The 21,770-nt window shown below is 40.4% G+C and overlaps 2 protein-coding genes across 7 annotated transcripts; one reads left to right on the forward strand and one right to left on the reverse strand.

The window, feature by feature from the left end:
- Nucleotides 1–333: 333 nt before the first annotated feature.
- cab39l1 (calcium binding protein 39, like 1) lies at nt 334–6,610 on the reverse strand. 4 transcript variants are annotated; one of them, XM_006781823.3, is made up of 9 exons: nt 6,242–6,610; nt 5,526–5,673; nt 5,262–5,426; nt 4,952–5,070; nt 1,687–1,855; nt 1,540–1,599; nt 1,392–1,457; nt 1,161–1,304; nt 334–636 (listed from the first exon to the last, which is right to left on the reverse strand). In XM_006781823.3, exons 2-9 carry the CDS (start codon nt 5,640–5,642, stop codon nt 445–447), a joined length of 1,032 nt encoding a protein of 343 aa, XP_006781886.1. In that variant the 5' UTR covers nt 5,643–5,673; nt 6,242–6,610; the 3' UTR covers nt 334–444. The 4 variants fall into 4 exon arrangements, with proteins under 4 accessions (XP_006781886.1, XP_006781887.1, XP_006781889.1 ...); XM_006781824.3 differs by lacking the exon at nt 6,242–6,610 and adding an exon at nt 5,938–6,165; XM_006781826.3 differs by lacking the exon at nt 6,242–6,610 and adding an exon at nt 5,924–6,165.
- On the forward strand, nt 6,058–17,802 carry phf6 (PHD finger protein 6). Of its 3 annotated transcripts, XM_006781821.3 has the most exons (12): nt 6,058–6,287; nt 9,036–9,111; nt 11,777–11,941; nt 12,255–12,356; nt 13,796–13,929; nt 14,097–14,143; nt 14,360–14,520; nt 14,622–14,765; nt 14,849–14,953; nt 15,044–15,177; nt 16,719–16,848; nt 16,947–17,802. In XM_006781821.3, exons 3-11 carry the CDS (start codon nt 11,804–11,806, stop codon nt 16,846–16,848), a joined length of 1,095 nt encoding a protein of 364 aa, XP_006781884.1. In that variant the 5' UTR covers nt 6,058–6,287; nt 9,036–9,111; nt 11,777–11,803; the 3' UTR covers nt 16,947–17,802. The 3 variants fall into 3 exon arrangements, with proteins under 3 accessions (XP_006781884.1, XP_006781885.1, XP_006781883.1); XM_006781822.3 differs by lacking the exon at nt 9,036–9,111; XM_006781820.3 differs by lacking the exons at nt 6,058–6,287; nt 9,036–9,111 and adding an exon at nt 9,811–9,941.
- Nucleotides 17,803–21,770: the final 3,968 nt, after the last annotated feature.

The raw sequence follows: 21,770 nt of genomic DNA on the forward strand, positions 1-21,770 counted from the left end.
TAAATGTTTTAGCATAAAAGATACATTAGAAAAATAATATATTTACCTCTCAACCTTTCAATCTCTAAAGCATGTACAAGTTCTGGAAAATGACCTCAGTGCTCGAGCTGGTTGTGAATTTCCATGTATATGGAAAAGTAACAGCGTAAGGTCCAACATTAGAAGAAGGAACCAAAAGGCATTTGGTTATAACTAAATAAGAAGCACTGCGGTTTAAATAACAGTTCTTGGCCCACTCAGGTTGCTGGATGGAAAGAACCTCCACATCCACACTAAGCCAGAAAGTGAAGGAAGTAATCTTAACGTTTCCTATTTTTTATACTTAGTATGAACTTTTAATTATGCATGTTTTTATTTTGTTTTGTTTTTTCCTCTTGAACCACCACCTCTAAAATCTACCACCTGACAGAGCAGTCGTCCCATTATTAGCATGGGACGACTGCATTAAGCTTCCTCGGACGCTGTGGGTCTCTTCAGGTCTTTGATTTGCTTGATCAGATAGTTTTTCTCATCGCAGAACTGCTCATCCTCAGATCTATCCGTCTGGAAGTTGCCAAGGAACTCCACGAGCTTGGTCTGGTTCTTCAGAAGGATGTCCATCACGGGCTGAGTCTTGTTGGGGTTTGCAACAAATACCTTGGGAAAGATTATGTAAAAGGTTTAAGTACCATTTGTGGATGCAATGCACAGAGTCCAGTGAATCAACTTTTAGCTAAAGTCTTGCACTGCAGCTGCGATGGTAGTTCTTGTTCTGCTCTGATCATGAACCAGTTCTCCTCCTGCTGCAGGTTCTGATTAGGTTCAGTGATCCCATCTCCAGAGCAGATCAAGGACACCTTCGCCAGCTGTAGTCCAACACGACAGAGTTGGAGTCCTCCTGACTGACCAACTGCTAGACAGGAGGACTCCAAGGAGAAGCAGCTGAATGATACTAAAGACACTAACAGAAAGCTGGCCAAATATCCAGCTAGCAGTAAAAACATGAGAGGTGAAGCTGTTAGCAGCAACCAAACTTTTAAATAAGAGAAATCACAATGACTCAGCCTGACTAAACAAAAACCCACATTCAATATTAGACCATCTTAAAGTAGCAGGTATGTTGGGTTTTCATGACACAATTCAGATTTATTAAGAGTGGATTTTGAGAAATGTTTGCGCACCTTGAAGACGTGGAATGCTTCAAACTGGATGTTTCGGCTGTTATCTCTCAGCAGGTTCATCATCAGCTTCAAGTTCTCTGCCCGACTGATGTACCTCGTCATGACAGTGAAGTTGTGCCTATCCAGGAGAAGTTCACCTAGCAGCTAATAAATAAATATACATGAGTTTAAAGAATCAGTCCGCAAACTTGTCAGTTAAACTTAAGACTGAGCAGGAGCAGGAGGATGTACCTTCAAAGACTGCCGTTTTGTGACGTAGTTCTCAGAGTGCAGAAGTTTTTCATACTCTGTAAACACCTGATAAAAATGTCAAAAGTAAGTTGGGTAAAGAATGAGCAGTTTTTCCAATTAAATATCAAAACCACTCAAGAAAGCTCACTCTGTCATAATTATTCTCCAGGAAGTCTGCACACATAATCTTGTGTCTCGTGAGAAGATCCTGATGGGGAATAGAAGAGGCCAAGATATTAGCTAGGAACAGTCAGGATGTTAATCTCGCCATTAAAAAGAAAATATATTAGTGTACCTTGAACGAGGCAAAAGCATCTGAGGCGATGTCAAAGGTTGAGAGCTCCACATAATGGAAGAAGCAGAAGAAGTCTTCAGAGAAGAGCACTATCCTCGCCAAAGGCTCGTGACGCAGGCACTCTCTCAGCATCATCCCACAGTTAAGAGCCACTTCTGGAGCCTCGTATCTGCACAGGTTCATACATGTCAGGTCCAAGTGATGGTGAACTCATCACAAGTTATACAACTTTCACTCAGGATGTATAATCACATCCTAAACACTTTCACTGTTAGTTTGACATCAACTCTGTGTTTCCAGTGACGAAGGAACGAGATCCTTGCAAAAAATAAACAAATGGATTAAACTAAGGCAGAACGTGAGTACAGCAGCAGTGATCTACACGCAGAGAAGTCGTCAATCACTCAGTGACACTGAGAATTTAAACTAGGGTAAAACTTATGGAACAAATTCTGTAAATCGCCAAAATATTTTTTATATTTTTAAAAGAGCCTGAAGAATGTGTAAGAGATCCTTAAAACAAATAAATAAATAAAAAGTGTTACATCTGGTCCAAAACAAGTCTGCTGAATGGCAGCATCCTCCATAGGTCACTACCCTGAAACCAGATCTTCGCATTTTGGAGCACTTATGTACTCATCTAAAGATGACCAATAAGCAGTGATTTTAGATCAGTTGTGCCCATTAATTATGAAAAACTTTGGGAGAAAACTATGTTTTGTTAAGTGTGAATGGAAAGTCTGAACCAATGCAATTTGCTTACTTGGCAGGGAGAGGAGCACAGGATGCAAAGCTTGTTATACTCATTTAAGCAGGTAGAAAAATGGCAAGGAGTACACCAAGCTTTTGTTTGAGAACTGTTTATACAACGTCACAATAGTAACTTTTAATAAAAAGGCTGCTGTTTGCTTTCAAAGGGTCTTATTAACACTCTCAGTCTTTATTATTTACAGTAGTGGACGCTGTACTATTTCTTAGTGTGATATACTCTTGGGCTTAAATCAAGGAGCTGCAAAGAATGCATTATAAGCTCTCTCATCAATCTTTTAAAGAGACAGTATTCAGATAAAGGTCACTTAAGTTAACGCCCATCCCGGTTTCATCCCTATATTCTCACAACTATGACAGAATGAGCCATAACCCTCTTATGCTAGACAGTGTCCCCTAAGCTCTGCCAGATATTTGACAGCACATCAAGAAACATCATAAGCTTCTGGTCGCTTTGATAATTAGAAACGCAACGTCCCATATGGAGCTCAGAAAACGTTAAAGTCCAGTTTATAAAAAACACCCACCAGTCTGAAGGTAAGGATGTTGTAGTTCGATCACGATGGACCCTGTAATAGCATATATTATCGCACTGCTCTCTGCTGCTGCAGGTTAGTTATGAACTCAAAAGTCTTGTACAAACAGCTGGAACACAAACTACCGTCACTGCTGACTTTGATTAATCCAACCTGTCGCAGACTTCTTCAGACAGAGACCTGGCAGAGACTTACGTAAACTTGGATTTTTATAAACATTTCAATCTGTAATAGTCTAGATGTGAAATGATACAAATGATGCAAAGTGAACAACGTTAACACAGATGTGAAAGGCATTTTGTGATTTTCGAGAGGTCTGTGCACCCATCCGGCCATTAAATGTACACAAAATGTGCCTTTCGAATTTTGTGCTAAAATGTGGAACAACCTAGATGTTCATGCTTTGTCCTCTGTGACATGTACAACAATTTATTTAAAGAACAATCTGGTTTGAGGTCTTAATGAGCTTGGGCAGCACAAGACTGTGAAACAGAAGGAAAGCAGGTGTCTCATACAAACTTCTTTTTCTTCGCCCCCTCATGTTGTTGCTCTTTAAAGCATTCTCATGTTTCTTAACAAAAGCAGGGCAACGCAAGATACTGGCGCGAGACATATGAACCTATTGGTTCATGCGAAGGGCATGCATTCAGATTCTTGCAGTATTAAAAGCTGTGACTTTTTCCATGGAAAAGTGGCCGGGGGGCCATTCAGCTGACATATTCAGATGTCTCTGATGAGCAGAGAGGACTGAACGTCTGAAAGAGGCTTTAAAAAGGTGATGTGTGGGAACCGTTATACAAATATTTTGGTGGCATTTTTCATGATCCCCAGGTTTCTTATGACCACAGAGGGCAACAACAAAAAAATCAGTTTCTCCACAGCCTAAATATTTTTTTTTTGCCAGTCTTGTTACCCACTGTCCACTTTTTGTGAGTCTACACAGTTTTTTCCTATTATCTATTGGTTTAATGGTAAATAGTAGAAGCAGCCTGAACAGCATTATTAATAAGAGTTGTTCACAAGCTCAACAGTGAACCAAAAAAAAGATTTTTTTTTATGAAAACAGGAAGTGTTTTGGCTGAATGTGGTCTTGTAAGTGAGCTGCCTCTGCAGCCATCAGGGTGTCGTAATGTTTTACCTCTTTGGACAATCTTTCCCTCTGCAATCATAGTACAAAATGCTCTGTGTGGTTTATATTCTATTAGTATTTTTTTTATTCATATATATTTCTATTTTAATCCATCTCCTTCCACATTATTGCCCATCCGTTTGTATGAATGTTCCTGTGTTTTGTGTACAACAAATCGCTCCTAGTGGGATCAATGAAGTTGTTTGGTATAATTTTGGGTTGAACGTGACATTTCTAGATCTCATTTTCCACAGAGAGGTATTTCTTTCCTGTGCAAAAAAGTACACAATTTCCCCACGCACAACAAGGGAGTTCATTAGCAGTGTAAAAAACCGAGACATCAACGTTAAATGTCAGGTTTTGATGTCTGCCTCTCATAAACAAACCAATCTTCCTCTTTATAGTTGTGACATTCAACCGGATAAGATGGCATTCGATCCTCCAAACAGCAGCCGGAGCATGCAGCTGGTCTCTGAGTGAGTGAGCAGGATGACTCAGTTTTTCAGAGCTGTAAAACTAGCACTGTACTTTTTGCTTTATCCATCATCTACATGTGTAGCCCACATGTGAGCAAGTTCATGCTTGTTCCTTTGGGAGTTGTTGAAACTCATACTGGCTAATGCAGAAGACTGCAAGGCATGTTAAAGGAAGGTATTTGTACCTAAAAAGCAAAAACCAAATGCTTTTTATTTCATGCTAAGGATTTGTTTGTTTGTTTATGAGGCTCTAAGGGTGGATCTGTTGTTAATGCATGTAAATGGACAAAGAGCAGTCAGATTGAACATCAAATGACCAAACACTGAGTTTCTGTAGACTGAAAATATGAACTTACCCTTTGAGAAGCATGAAGAGGATCTGTGGGTGTGTAGAAATGTATTCTACCGTGGGCGTGCGGGTGCCAATCTGACGTCTCACAATATTGCTGAACAAATGGACCACATCCTTCTTCCCCTGCACAGTAACAACCACTCAGACTGGGTGCTGATATACACAGGGTTTTGTTGTTTTTTTTTGCTTTGGGCATAAACGTTCAAATCAGGCATGCAAACACGCACTCCCACTGATCATTCAATGTGTGCACCAAGCAATCAATACTTTAAACTCATAAAGTCAGTGCAGAAAGAAGGCATTTTTTCTCCTACCTCAAAATCAATCTTCTGTAGGTTTGCAATGAGAGAAATTAGAAGGTTGGTGTTGTACAGCTCCTGTGCAAGCTGAGCCACTGCTTCAGTTTGGGGCTCCTTGTCACCTGTTCCACAAAGTACTTCCTTCAGTGAGGCAAGATTTTTAGACACCTCCTCTGCAACCTTAATAACATGAGGGGGTAAAAGAGTATGATCAGCTGCTGCTCAGCGTTACTGTAAGTTTTAACATTCATGCCATCCTAAGAGAAATCCACAGCTGACCTTTTCACACTTCTTGCTGTCACCAGCATCCAGCTTTTCCATGTATGCAACATGGTCCTTCAGACTCTTCACTATCTCAGCTGGGTTCTTCTGAGACTTTCCAAAAGGAAAAGGCATGGCTGAAGACAGGTAATCCAAGACCAGATCTCTGATGAAACATAACACGGGTTTTTAAAATTGTGCAAATAAACCTATTCGACTTCCTGTACCTCTTTGCATCAGGAAATCGCTAACAAAAAAACAAAAAACAACAAAAAAAACCTTCATCTGATGAGCTACACATGAGTGAGTTATGGCGTTTGGCTAAAGACAGAAGCTCATAAGGAAGAGACTAAAGTTTAAAGTAACTCACAACGCTACTTCACGTTAGTCGAAAAAAGGCTAACAACTTTTCGTACTTAACGTTTCTTACGTTGAGTTTAGGGTGGATTCATTATATTAGTCTATATTAGTCCACTTTCAAACTAAGCGGGGTCAGCTGAACAGTAGAAGGCAAGCTTTCAAACCAAAACAAGGATGTAACGGAGAACAGGACGTCAAAATGTCAACGTTGCAGCATGCTCATCGGAAAAGTTGAGCTAGCTTGTGACCTAGTTAGCTATAGCTAGAAACAAGGCAACTACCAACAGGACGCAGTTAGAGAACGACGGTTGTGGGGAAGCACACACGCACAAAACACCCTGCTGAAATATTTACTTCAGGCTGTGTACACTCACCGAATGAAGGGTAGCTTTGAACTTCAAAGACGCTCGGTGACCAAAGGTGAGCTAGCGGGCTAGCGAGTCGTCTCCACTTTCAATATCCACTGTAACGTTACTTTGAAAAAGTCTGTAACGTTGTCTGACAGCTGTAGCTACCTAACGTCCCCTAACTGTAGCTACAACTTCCTCAAACTAGAGACATTCATAGCAGTGATATTTGACGTAAATTTCACTTCTAGTGACCCCTGTCATCGAACTTGCTAGCTTCCTAGTTATTACAGAGTGACTTGCTGCTGGGCTTGCCCGTCTGTCAACTTCATTTCCCTGTTCTTTTCTGCCGAAACACCCGTCCTCTTCTCATCCCGGGGACAATGGGCGGTCATGTTTTGCTATGTAATATGACTGACACCAATTTTATCCTATCACTTTTGCGTGATGTGGGCACGCCCACTGCCCCGCTACGGGTGCGCATGTTTCACAAAGTTACATACTAATGAGGGGGAGTATGTTGCAGACTTGAAGGGAGGCCACTCTACCGGACAGCCCGTTAATAGAAATCAAGTGCATCTAAATTCTCGGGAAGATATAAGCCATTAGTTGAGAAATAGTTCGTGTTTTATCTGTGGTTATGAAATCTAAACGTTGTAAAAATCGGCCAGAATAAGAAACAGGATTAGTTGTTTTTTTTCTTTCATCTAATCGCCTTTTAGTGATTTCTTTGTTGAGTCACAAGAAAATTCAGTATCCAATAGCAACATCTGTAAAACACATTTTACTAGATATTATCAAAGCAAGCAATTTCTAGAACACATATGGACCACAAAAAGTTCTTCAACGTGAATAGTTACCAAAGTCTTTCTTTAATGTCTGTGAAGGTTCTCAGTCATCCAGGTCATCGTAGTCAAAGGAGCTTGCAAAGAAAAGCGTGTGGACTTAACTTAAAGAAGTCCAGACGCTTTTCTTTGCAAGCTCCTTTGACTCTTTCTTTAATGTATGTCCACTTACCATCACTTAATAACGGATGACAGGCATAATGGGTTGACTCTCCTCTGTATTCTCCAACTACATGTTGTCCAAATTTGTGATAATAACCACACTACATTAACAAACCCTGCATAAAAGCTTTTTACTTGCATAGAAATTAGTGAAACTTTGAATGTCATTTAAGGGAACATATGGACACTTCACCTTCAAAGCTCTTCTTCGGAGGGTGGCTGTGTTTTGCTCCATTGTCTGCCAGGGTGATCCCACATTGTCTTAGTAATGTTATATAATAATAATGTTGACGTCCAGGCTTTGCGGAGGCCAATTCATGACTAGATTAATAGTCCAGGTAATAATCAACACAACTGCTTTCGAATTTCAGGAGTGTGGGCAATGAGGGCCGACACCCAGGAAACACTCCACCTCTGGAACACAGGCAGGAACCCACACACACGAACAGAGGAGAGAGAGAAAAAGGAAAGATGGTTGGAGTGAGAGAGGTGGATTCTAGGTATAGGGTGGGATAATGGAAGAGATCCATAAAGGAATTAGCTGAAAGAGAAAGATGAAAGCATGCAAAACTATTACTAAAAGAAAGTCTGGCTCCTTGGAAGCAAAATACAAAGAACTGAGAGGCACCTCAAGACTTTTGCACAATGCTGTATGTTTCTAGAATAGTTTAAACCACAGGTGTCAAACATGAGGGGATCCAGAATTGAGCTGGCAAAGACTCCAAATTCAGCCCACTGGATGGCTTTGAAAACAGTAAATGAAGGGCATAAATTTAGACCTTGCAACTGTAATTTCATAAGTTTTACTTTTCCTACTGATAAGGGTGTCCTTGACATTCATATCACACTAAAATAATAAAGTAATATGTAAATAATTAAATGAAATACTGTGGAAATTTCTGGGATTTTTTCTAGAACTTTTTCTGTAATTTTACACATTTATTACTTCATTATTTTGTTTATTACCGTTCAGGTCTTTTAAAAAAACTGAGGCATTCTCTTGAAATTGTACTTTTTTATATTAAGATATCTCAGGGTTTAAATGCAAGTTACATTTCTTTAGAGTGACTGAAAGGGGAGTTTTACAGGACCGCCCAGCTTAAGATCAAAGTAGGATGCACGTGTCTCATAACATAAAATAAGTTTGACATCACTGGTTTAAACTTTTCCTACTCAGGGCCCCACCATGGTGTTGACATGCATTTTTTTTAACATATCCCAGACTGTGGTGCCTTAGAGGTCCATTATTGTCCCAGTGCCTAAAAGCTCAGCTGTGATTGAGCTTGTATTGAGCCCCTTACTGTGCACACTACTCACACGTGATTGCTCAGCAAAATATCCGGGCAATCATATTGTGACTTTTACAGATGATGCAGCTGTTGCAATTAATGATGAGTCAATGTAGAGGAGAGACGTGGAAGAACTTGTTGGCTGGTGTGATGCAAACAATTTGTGGGAAATTTGGGGAAGATAAAAGAGATTGTGGTGGTAGGAGGAGACCTCACATCCTTCAATCCCTCCTCATTAGAGGAAAAGCTGTGGTGACTGTAGTCAAATACCTGACTCTGCATATACCCAGCAACCTCAAACGGGCCACAAAACAGACAGTATTATTAAGACAACTGTTTTGTATGATGAGGAGGTGGATACATGCTTGGCCTTGGTGCAGCTGTGCTGACTTCCTTTCAGCATTGTGTGGTGGAGAGTATCCTGACATCTTCAAAAATTATTTGGTATAGCAACTTCTCTGAGGTGACAAGAAGTCGGCGCAACAACAGCAGCTTCAATTGTTTAAGGGATATTTATATCAACAGATACAGAATCATGCAATGGACATCATGAGAGACCCCTTCCACCAGCCCATAAACTGAGGTTCATACACTCAGTGTCGTAAGTTCTCCTTTGCACTTTATCAGTTTATGTATGTGTTTTTATTACTATGTGTTTTTTAGTTTATTATAAAGTGTTATTTTAGTTTTAGGTCAGTTTTTTATAGTTTATAAATTCTATTAATTATTTCATCTATCTATCTATCTATCTATCTATCTATCTATCTATCTATCTATCTATCTATCATTTAATGTGTGTCACGGGGACCAAACTTAGATCCATCTGTAATTACATTACACAGTGTAAATGGCATTTATTTACAAGTCCTTCTTTGATGGTCTCATGTGCCCCGATGATATGTGATAAAAATGTGATAACGTACAAGGTTTAGACACACTTATCTTTGTAGCAACATGAAAGAAAATAAATTAAATCAAATGGATTTTTTCTTAGAAGAGACATTTATTTTTGATAATTTAAGACAAAAATCCCCAAAACGTGATAACATGGGCTGATTTTAGCTATAACAACAGCAACAACTTATATTTAAATTAAAATCAGTACTAGCTTTTACTAAACCTGCATGCCCGGCCATTGTTCTGCTCTGCTTTTAGGAAAGATACACTTCAAAATTAAAGCCATTTCAATTAGGTCTTTTTAAAAAACAGTTTTGCTGTTTTTTTTTTTACGCCTGACACGTAAGTTTGTCGTCATGACTTTTATTGTGAAAGCCAGACCCGGAAGTCCTAGCGCCGTGGACATTTTAGTTAGCTTGGTGCTATTGCGAAAAGCACACGATCACTTCTGAAGGACGGAAAGAAACACAGCCGCTGGCCGGAGCACTTTTCCTTCTTTTGTAGCGTTTCGGCGCGATAAGATTACATTAACAGGTAAGCTACGAGCTGTGAATCCACGGCTGGATGATACCCGCTGTGTTTTATGGCCTGTTGTCGTTTCAGGCCGTATTGCTTGCGTACAAGCCGAGCTGCTCGCTTTTCACAGGGATACATCACGTATGGCGCTCTTTACTTCGAAACGGTTCGCAAAGACCCGCGCCTGTCATGATAATTTCCCACATTTAAAGGGAAATATTCGCAGTTTTTCGACTTCCAGTGAAATCATAATGTCGAAGAGTCACATTTTCCTACAACCGACCTTTATTTCTCTGCATGAAAAGGCCTTGGGAGGAACATTTCGCGGCGCTGAGATGTTCGTAGTAAAACATTTTCAGTTATAACTAGTTTGGTGGAGAAAGAGTCACACACCCCCTTCAATTCAAAAGTTTGTAGGAGAAATTTCAGTCGCTTCTTATGTTTCGCCCCTTCTCGTCAAAAATCCCCCCAACAACTATCGTCTTGTAGTGCAAGATTGTGATGTGGGAGCGATTCAGAGAGCAGCAGATGTTGAAATATAGTCTTTTTGGTGTTATTTGCTCGGCCAGTATTGTGTGTTTGCACGTTGAGCTCTGTTGCTGGAGCCGCCGCAGTGAAATCCTGGCCCTGCTGTCATGGCTGTAATGGCTCTATCAAGGCGTCGCAGCGCACTGCTATTGTGATTCTTTTTCTTTCTTTCTCTAATATCTATATAAAATGACGCAGTTTCGTTTGTGGATTGATTATATCTTTTAAGTTTTCCTTTGTTTTTTGGGTTTTTTTCCTTTAAAGAATGTGTGCAGAGCACTATGACAGCGGACTATGTGAGAATAACAGCACACGTTTGGGGGTTTGATCCACCTATGCACTCTGAAGAATACACTAACGGATTTGTTTGAATTTTAATAAAATTTAGATTAATACATAAATAAGATGTGCATTAAAATTTAGCTGGCATTGAATCAAAAACAATATGAAACTTGAAATCATTCAAACTCCAGGTAATGCCTGTGTACTAACTAGTCATCACAAATAAAACTGCTATGGAGGACATTATAATTAAAAGTACTCCGGGTTGCATCAGATGTGCTCCACCAGCTCCTGCTGATTTCCCTTCCTTTTTAATCTTATCTAGCCTTTGGATGACTGGTAAAGGTTCCCTGCATCCTCACAATATGGCCTTCAGCCATGACACTTTACAACAGGATTTTATATTTGACTGCCTTCTTCACGCACAAAAACTGTAGGTGCTTGTTACTTTTTTCCCCTCTCCATTCAGCATCTAGAAAAAAAAACCCACATGTTTGGTTAGAATAAACTTTATGAGATTCTGAAGTTGGAAAAACTGAAGTGAAATTGGAAATCCCCCCCCCCCCCCTCCCCCCAATGTATGATCCATTCCTGGCTTTGCCAAGCAGCACTTAAAGCAGGCACGAGCTGCTCTGTTGTGACTTTCCCCCTCTGTTTTGAAGTTACTTGTCTGCGAGTAGTTGAAAGTTTTTGTTTCCAGCTGTTTCTGGAAAAGAGTTTCTCGTGGCTCCTTTCCAAAGCAACTTACATGTTATTTCACTTAGGTGAGGGCGTGGGGTTGGGGGTGTGTGAGTCCAAGAACGTGGTTTATGCTTAAATATCCAAACTGTAAGTGATGTTTGTATTCATCACTCACTCTTTGCCTACGTTGGCGGTGAATATCTACTGTCTTGTAGTTTCTAGTTTATGAGCGGTGATTAAACTCCATGTAGTGAACATATAGTGAACATTTCCTTTGATTCCATCCCTGCTAAAAGAGTCTTCAAGCTTTTGCAAGTGAAATTTATCTTGTTTTTCTTACTTTTTTTCCTTTTCTAAATTAGATTCACAAACAAAAAAAGCCTTTGGCCATGTCAGGACAGAGGAAAGGAGCCGCAGCAGCAGCACGGCTACCCAAGTGTGCCTTCTGCAGAACCAACCGGGACAAGGAGTGTGGGCAGCTGCTGGTGTCTGACAGCCAGAAGGTGGCAGCCCACCATAAGTGCATGGTGAGGAAGCCGCGTTGTTCTCAGCTTTTCAGCCCGGGATCCGTCATCCAAGCTGCCTACTTTGCAGCCCTCTGCCACATGAGCAGAATAGTGAACAGCTCACGTCTGTTTTTGTTTTTATTTCTTCATGCAGTTGTGAAATGAAATGATTCTTCTCCCATAAATGATCTAATGACTTTGTGGAAAACTGTACATCAGCAGTAGTTAAGAGAAATAATGCCAGAGATGTTCTGTATATCAAATTCATTCTTATATTAATGCTACGTAAATAAATATCTCATTATTTTCTTTTTTCTTTTTCTGTCCTCTTCAGCTTTTCTCTTCAGCCCTCGTCACATCACATTCAGACAGTGAAAACATCGGAGGATTTTCCATTGAGGATGTGAAAAAAGAGATCAAGAGGGGAAATAAACTGGTGAGTACCTACTGTTGTGCTCAGGTCAGCAGACAGGCTGCATCCATGGGTTAGCACCGCTGCCAAATTAGTGTTAAAGGCCCAAATTTTCAGTTCAGAGACTGTTTAGCATCTGAAAGCAGTCGTGGAATCATTCAAGGGAATGACCCTGAGCGCATTTCTCTTTGAGGAAACGCTGCACATCTGTGGCTGTACAATGCCTGCTTCTAAGTAATATTTACTAATGCCAAAATGTACTCATAGTTTTTACTGCTTTTGCTATAATAATCATCATCATTATAATAATGGTGTCTCACCTTTTAAGGTGTGTGTGTGTGTGTGGGTGTGGGGGTGTGTGTGTGTGTGGGGGTGTGTGTGTGTGGGGGGGGGTGTGTGTGTGGGGGTGTGTGTGTGGGGGTGTGTGTGTGGGGGTGTGTGTGTGTGTGTAACTATGCAAGTTTGCTACAGAGGACTGGGGTTGATACCAGCTGCTATTATTACATTATATCCTGTCTGACAGCTGACATATATAATGTCAGCTGTTCTCATCCAATAAAAGATCTAAAGCTGCTGGTTCTTCTTGCCTCAATCTGACATACTGTTAAATAAAAAGATGGCTTTTCCAGGATGCTTTCAAAACTGGTTGTGTGTGTGTGTGTCAGTGTGCCACTGAATGCTAATGGGATGCACTGCAGTGGTCTGTAAGTGTGTGCTTGCACTATTCTGTATTTCCTGTATATAAGTGTGAGAGGGGTGTCACACTGAAATGCAGCTTATTTCGAAATGAGAATTGATCTGCAGAGCTGTGCATTAATAAGTTGCACATGTTGTATTTGACTTATTTAATAATTGTTTTTGTTACATCATCACCAAAATCATCACTTAGTAAAGAGTAAAAAATGTAGCCTTTAAAGTTGTGCGTTTGCAAACATTTTAATTTGTTTTCCAAACCATTCTGCAGATTGTCACTGATTCATCTTTTGGATATTATGTTGATGAATCAGCTCATATTTCTGACTATAAAACATTAAATCCCTTCCTTTAAAAGACAGGTCTTATTTGACCAGTAACTACACATTTGGTGTATGATCATAAACAACAAAGCATTCTTACAATAAGAAAAAAATAACTAAAAATATTCATCAGTTTTGAAAAATAACGCTTTCTGATCAGTTCAGTGTTCATCTACAGACGGTATGTTATCAGCCGCTCTAAGCTTCCTGTGCTGGTTTTCTTTTAAATTGTGTCACATTGTTTTCCTTTTGGTTTAACCTTCCCTGCTGATTTTAATTTGTTCTTCTCTTGAATCAATCAGCGGTGTCCCACTGGGACATGTTTTTAATATTTTCATATGACACACCAGACGCATAATACTTGGAGCGATCATTTCTCAGATCCATGTATGAATGCGTTACTAATTGATGACTGTTTTAAATCAGCGTACAAAATTGTTGTTGTAGATGTGCTCTTCTTGTCACCGACCGGGTGCGACCATCGGCTGCGATGTGAAGACGTGCCGGAGGACGTATCACTATTACTGTGCTGTTAAGGACAAAGCCCAGATCAAAGAGAATCCCTCACAAGGGATTTACCTGTAAGACTCTTACATTTGGATTCTGCTGAGCGTTACTGTACAATAAACAGTCATACACCCAGACATTTATTAACTATAGCTGCACAGCTGGTCATTAATCTCAACCATTTGTCACTCATATTCAGTCCTGGGTTCTTTTAACTGAACTGTTTTATTTCTGATTGTAGCGTTTACTGCCGCAAACACAGGGATGCTTCCCAGGATGGCATTCAAGGTAAAGTTTACTTTAACATCAGTTACACTGCTACTATTTAACCACACACAAGCCTGTGACATTTATCATTGAACCTGTGCAACAACAGCCATTGTTAGCAGTATTCTGATTTAAAACTGTAATCTGTTTTATTGTCAAAACACTTCCACTTGCATGTGTCTTTGTGTTGTTGTGAAGTTGAAATTTGTGAAACCCGATTCATTTCTTTGTCATTAGATGAAGAGGGAGCTGTGGCCGAGGATTCAGACTCGTCGCCTCCACAAAGCAGGGGCAGGGGAAGGTTTGAGAAGGGGAGAGCCAAGGCGGGATCTCGCGGCCAGTCAGAAGACACACGCTCTACCTCGTCACAGGCTGCAGATGAGGAGAGCTCCTCTCACGTACGGCATCGTTCAGAGTCCATAAAACAATACGAGATTCCCTTGAATGGTGTCTGTGCTGGGTGTGAATTTTAGCTGATGTGCCCTCTTTGTTTATTTAGCGGGACAGGTCACCTCTCCGGACCAGCCCTGGAGACAGCGGCCAGCGCTGCGGCTTTTGCCATGCTGGTGAGGAAGAGAATGAAACAAGAGGCATGCTTCATACGGATAACTCCAAAAAAGTGGCCGCACACTACAAGTGCATGGTGAGAATTTGGGTTCGGAGAGTAATCTGTGGATGTGCTTTTAAAGTACCGCCGGCCTGCATTTAATCTCTGATCTGTTTCAGCTTTTTTCATCGGGGACGGTACAGCTGACCACCACGTCACGGGCCGAATTTGGAAACTTTGATGTGAAAACTGTCATCCAGGAAATCAAAAGAGGCAAAAGAATGGTGGGGACACAAAACAAATAGCAGTTTTAAGTTTTGCATCTAAAATTCGTTCTGACAGAGTTGTGGATTGTGTTGGGTATTTCCCCCCAGAAATGCACACTGTGTACTCAGTTGGGTGCTACCATTGGGTGTGAAATCAAAGCATGTGTGAAGACCTACCACTACCACTGCGGCCTGCAGGACAAAGCCAAGTATATTGAAAACATGGCGCGTGGCATTTACAAGTGAGCAAAACTTCTCTATTTTATCTTCTGTTTTTGTGTCCTAAACTGCTTAATTATATATTTATTGCACAGTTGTGGTCTCATTATAGTGACAGTAATTGTTAACACACAATCACTTGTTTTTATATGTGATCATCAAGAGCATTGCAATTATTTTGTAACTCAGTTACTGACGTGAATACTGGATCACAAAGATAATTAATGGTTGTCGCAGTGATGTGTAGGGATTTGAATTAGAACACCTTCTGGTATATATTATGTTGATTATTGTAATCCCGGCCCCAAATTTGTGATCACGACTATGGAAGTGAGGTAGAAAAATTGTGCTCTTAAGACTTTTTATTAATTTTTTAGTGTTGTCACAAAGCATCGAGTGTATCGTGAAAGGAGAATTCCTTCCTTGCTTATTTCTCCTTAAAGTGTTTTTGTTGTTCGGTACAAGTGTGTGTTTCAGGAAGATGCATCTTTTGATCCAGCAGGATGCACACAGTCACCTCTTTCACGATGTTCAGTACATACCCGATGGTCTGCCAGACGGAGTGCCTTGATAGTTGTGTTAGGGTCAATTTGAGGAGCAACAAGCCACGACAGTCAGCTGCTGGCAGGCTGCCCCGGTTCTGTAATGCAGTTAGCAAAGCGGCTGTTGCCAGGCGGCTAATTTCTGAGTTTGTTATCAGTCAACCTGGAAAACAAAATGTTAATATGATTCATTACAGTTTTTTTGGAAAGCTGTGGTGAGCTCATGCAGGTTGTTCTGATAATGGTAAATGGTAAATGGACTGGTTCTTATATAGCGCTTTTCTACTCATCTGAGTACTCAAAGCGCTTTACACAACTTGTGCATTCACCCATTCAGACCCATTCGCACAAGCACATCTTTCTAAGTGCTTTCTAGATAACATTCACACACATTCATACTCCGATGGACGCATCGGAGAGCAACTTGGGGTTAGTATCTTGCCCAAGGATATTTGGCATGCAGACTAGGGGAAGCCAGGAATCGAACCACCAACCTTCCGATCAGTAGATGACCTGCTCTACCACCTGAGCTACAGCCACCCTAAACATCATTAACATATAAAGATAAACATCATTCACATGCTGTTTTGAATGACTCCTCATTTTTCTCCGCTCCAGCAGAGGTGAAGAGTGCAGTGTTAGCATGACGGAGGTTGCAAACCATTAAACACTAAAGACTTAAGGCTAAAATACAGCAACATGGTCCTTTTTTAAGGTTTGATAAATGGTGTGCATGGTTTACAGCTGTGATCGCTACATCATATGGACCAAAGCACTGCTCTATCTACACATTACACCTACAGGAGCTGCTATGAAGCTCCCAGTGTTTGTGTCCACAGTGTTTGTGATGATGTTAATGCGAGAGGAAGTTTGGAGCTCTGCAGTAATGAAATCAGCATAGTGTTGGCGGCTAGTTCAGCACTCACTCTGTGGTTTTCCACTTTCCTGACTTATTCATCACTTAAAAAAACAAACACATTTCCATAACTTACAAACACTGTTTGTGGTTTTTGTTTTTTAAGGCTATATTGTAAGAACCACAGTGGCAATGAGGAGAGAGATGAGGAGGATGAGGAACGAGAGAATCGTAGTAGAGAGAGGGCAGCAATCGACCACGCAGGAACACTATCAACACAAGTGAATGGCAACTAAGTACGTAACTGCTCCTCTGGTTGTGCACAAAGAATTAAGTGTAAAAATGTCCGATTGCCATCATTAACCAAACTTTCCTTATGATTTTTGCTTTTTAGGGTGGGCTCAGTTTTAACAGGTTTGGCCGAGTAAGAAGAAGACGTAGAAAGAAACCCGAAAAAAAAGCAAGACCTCGGAGAGAGATTCTTTTTCTTTTCTTTTTTTCCCTTTCTTTATACTAAACCTTAGCCTACTCACAAAGTTGTGGTCTACAAGCTCCCAAAGTGTTTCACGTGGACAGGATGCCCCCAGTGTGCACCAGATGTCTTCTTCATGAAACCCTTTTTTTTTAAGAGTTGAACAGGATGACCGGTGGTACTCGGCAGTGCACTGGACTGCAAAAGCATCATAACAAGCCAAGGCTTCCCCAAGTTTCTGCTATTGAACCAATTTTGAAAACTACATGTTAATGTCGGGGAAAGGAGATGATGAACTGATCTTCTGATTGTCACTCACTGCCCATGTTGCCACAAATGACATGACCCACACTAGTTGAACGTCAAAGCGTTGTTTCCTCTTCCCTAGCTTCTAAAGGACTCACTTTTAAGAGGGGTCTGTTTGTTACTAGTGTCAATGACGTCGTGCAGTTTGATTACCTTGTTTCTGTAATCGCGTCTTAAGAATACTCTTTTCATGTTAGCCTTTCTTTCTTGATATGTAATATTTTGCTACTGTATTATCATCATGAGTACTTTTGAATATCTGGATTTCAAACAGTCACAATTACAAGTTTTGCCAGCATGCACTTGGATTTTCCCACTGTTAAAGGTGGCATTTTTTTATTTAGCTGCTAAAGGGCCAAGTAGAGCCCTTTAGAGGAGTTGGCTTGACTTTGTTTGATGTACTGTTACTTGTATCTCTACAAATGTATCCATGAATGATTGGAATAGAAAATATTTTTATTTTACACTTTTACTGAGTGAATCGAGTCTTTGTTTTAAAAGTGAGTCTTAAGGGTAGTAGAGACTAGAAGCCCTACATGTGGCCAGTTAGAGCAGCGGTCCCCAACCCCCGGGCCTCGGACTGGTACCGGTCCGTGAGTCGTTTGGTACCGGGCCGCGAGAGTTGATGCTCAGGTGTGAAATGTATGGTTTTCAGGGTTTTTATTGGTTTTCAGCGTTATTTTGTTATCGTTTTTATCGTTAACTCGGTTTTCCTTGGTCTTTTCACGTGTGTTATGAATCAATCTTCTTTTTTTCGGTACCGGTACTAGTTTTATTTTGTTGTATTTATCCACGACACCTTAAAGGCCGGTCCGTGAAAATATTGTCGGGCATAAACCGGTCCGTGGCGCAAAAAAGGTTGGGGACCGCTGAGTTAGAGTATTAAAAGTGAGGGTTTTTTATTCGAAAATATTTTTGAGTATTTGTGAATATAGTTTACAAAGAAAAAAAGAAGACGGAAAACACAAACTGTTTACAATGAATACAAAACAGAACTTCTCATGTTGGGATGTTGTTTTCCTCTCTTATTATTTACCAAACAAGCAACGAGAAAAAAGGAAAAAAAAACAAAAACAAAAAGAGAGGGGGAAAAAAACGAAAACAACCCAGAAAGGAGGCAAGAGAAATACAAAAGTGAGTTTTAAAAGTTTAAATGTGACATGCTAGCTGTGAGAACATGCAGGTACAGTCAAACAAATGTTGCATCACTCATACAGGCCTGTATGTTGTTACAGAGTGATGCAACATTTGTTGCTTTAGCTATTTGCCAAAAACACTTTATTGATGTGCACTCTTTTTCAAAAGGCCAAAAGTTATTGTACTGTTGATTCCAAGCTGTTCCACAGACAGGGGTAGACTGTCCCCTGATTACATAGGTTAGGCTGCTGAAAGGGCTGTTGTATTTGGAGTTGTTTCTGGGATCAACATGAGCTGAAAAAGTTGTCAGTGCAAGTGAAATATAGCCATCATTATGCTACAATAGCCTATTACTCACAGGCCAACAGGTACACCTGTTCGACTGCTCAACATAAATATCTAAATCACCAATCACAGGCAGTAACTTTGCCAGTGTATTTAGGCATGCCAACGTGGTTAAGACAATCTGCTGATGTTCAAACTATCAGAAGAAAAGTGATTAAAGTGACTTGAAACATGGTGTGGTTCTCAGTGCCAGACAGGCTGATCTGAGTATTTTCAAAATCTGCTCATTTATTGGGACTTTCTCACACAAGCATCTCTCAGGTTTACAGAGAATAGGACATAAAAGGGGAAGAAAAGAGAGTCAGTTCTCTTGGCAAAAATGCTGTGTTGATGCAAGAGGTCAGACTACTTTGAGCTGATTGCAGATGTGCTACAGCAGCAGAAGCCCACACCAGCTAAGAACACAAATCTGACGTTACATTTCACATGGACTCGCCAAAATTGGACTGAAGTTTGGAAAAATGTTGCCTGATCTGATGAGTTGATTTCTGCTGTGACGATCTGTTGGAAGGGTCCGAGTTTAGAGTAACCAACATGAATTCATCCTGCCTTGTAACAGCGGTTCAGGGTAGGGGTGTAACAATGTGGGCATCTTAGTACCAACTGAGCATCATTTACATGCCACAGCCCACCTTACTATTATTGCAGACCTTGTGCATCCCTTTATGAGCACTGTGTAGCCTTTTTCTGATGGCTGTTTCCAGCAGGATATAACACCGTGTCACAAAACTCAAAGCTTTAACTGGTTTCTTGAACATGAAAATGAGCTCACTGTAGGCAAATGGCCTCCATAGTAGTCAGATATCAATCCAGTAGAGCACCTTTGGGGTGTGATGGAACAGAGATTCACACCATTCATGTACCACTGACAAATTTGCAGCAGCAGTGTTGTCGTCATGTCAACATGGACCAAAATCTCTCAAGAAATGTTTCCAGCAGCTTGTTGAATGTTGTTGAAGAACCCAGTAATGGGCGATTACAAGATCCTTTCCGTGGAAAATAAAAACCCCTGATAGGAAGCCAAGTAAAGAACAGTGTCTATGAGGAAAGTGTATCATAAAGAGAGACTACCATGAGTGGAAATCCACAGTGTTCACCACAAGTTACAAACAAATCATCAGTCTGAGGATTAGAAAAGCCAGATTAAACTTGGCTAAAAAAACCAACAACTAAAGAAGCCCAAACAGCTCTGAAACAGCACAAATGAAACTCAAATCAGCCTGTAAGGGAATGGACAGAGAAATGATGGCAAACAACTGAACACAGCTTCAGTGAAGGCTGCACACATTCTTTGATGGTGGTCATAGTTTCCAGACATTGCTGATTGAGGACTGTGGTAAATGTAATACATTTTAGCCAGAGGATATGCTTCAAATCCATCTCAGTTCCTTCATTGGAAAATCTATTACGTTTGCGTACAGAGCCAAAGTCATGTCACCCTCCATATGTCATCAGACAATCCTGTATGAAAAATGAACACAGTTGTATTCTCTCAGTTTGTGGCTTTACTACTTTACTATTTCAGAAGAACAGTCATATACACTTGTTCCTAAGAAAATCATTGACAGGTCTTTAATAAACCGAGTTGTAGTATTATAGTGAAAGTCAACAAGTGACTGTAGGATTTCCTCCATCATTGTGATAAAATGACCATGGAAAGAAACGGTTTTAATACGTCTGTAATTCTGAACTACTTCCCACTTACATTTTGAACTGTCATTATATTCTTATATACAGAATTTTAGGGTGTGCAGACATTGTGACTTACAAAAACAGGTTTCACAATAATGTAACACAACAATGGGTGTTTTGTTCGGTTGTCACCATAAATCACAACAGTACGCCAGTGGGACTTAGTACACAACACTGTGACTTCAGTTCACTGAATTCAGCCTGTTTCATTTCATGAATGCCTGTGCTTATTGTGGGAAAGTGCCAAAGTCTATGTGACATATATCAGGTATATAGGGCTACTGTTTTTGCAGCTACTGTTCAAAAGAAATGACTGGACTTTGTCTTTGTGTAGTGAAAGGACATCAAACAGCACTACCAGAGTGTCACTGCCTGCAAACAGACTAGAGACTTCAAACTGTCTTGGCATTACTATACTGCATGGATTATAATATTATACAAACTCTGGAGCAAGAAATAGACATTATTGTACTTGTCATACTGATAATAAGGCTAATGCAGGTGCTTATTTTCCCCAGTCTATATTTACACAATGTAAAAAAAAACTAACATTCATAAAATTAGTAACCATATCCATAGGCTATAGTGTTTTACATTTCTATTTCTTTAAATGCAGAATTGTGAAGACCCCAAAGTTCTCTCTAAATCCCAGAACAACTTTTCTTTTTTTAGGAAAAATAATTTTCATAACAAATTTAAATAAACGTAATCCATACAGGAATCAGAGAGTTAAAACATTTTTTTTCAAACCTTCTTGGGTAAAGATGTCTTTCAGGGAGTGCATTTGGGGGGTTGCAGCATAAAACTGCATTTTTTCTTAGTATAGAACTGCTGCGTGCAGTGAGGAATTCAGGAGTGGCAGAGAAGTATGTAGGGTTGGTGCAGGGCATGTATGAGGACGGTAAGTTGTGAGATGCGCAGTAGGGACAGATGGGCTCAAGGTGGGGAGGTTTGATTAAATCAATTATCAGCTCTGACCCCTACTTGTTTGTACTGAAGACAGATGAGGTCAGGCAGGAGTCTGCACGGACTATGATTTTCACAGAGAATACAAATCCATAGTGAGAGTAGAAGGTGGGTGGAGGAGAGCCTGAAGAGGTGGAGGTTTGTACTGGAGAGGAGAAGAATGAACGTAAGTCAGAGCGATGCACGTGTTTATACCTGCCTCCCACTCATGCAGAGAAGAGGTGAAGAACAGAGTGCATGCAGGGTAGGAGTGGGTGGAGTCGAGTGTTAGAGGTGATTTGTGAGACCTGCTTCTTAATT

This window comes from Neolamprologus brichardi, chromosome 2 (assembly GCF_056152115.1).
Source record: "Neolamprologus brichardi isolate AB-2024 chromosome 2, ASM5615211v1, whole genome shotgun sequence".
Lineage (NCBI taxonomy): Eukaryota > Metazoa > Chordata > Actinopteri > Cichliformes > Cichlidae > Neolamprologus > Neolamprologus brichardi.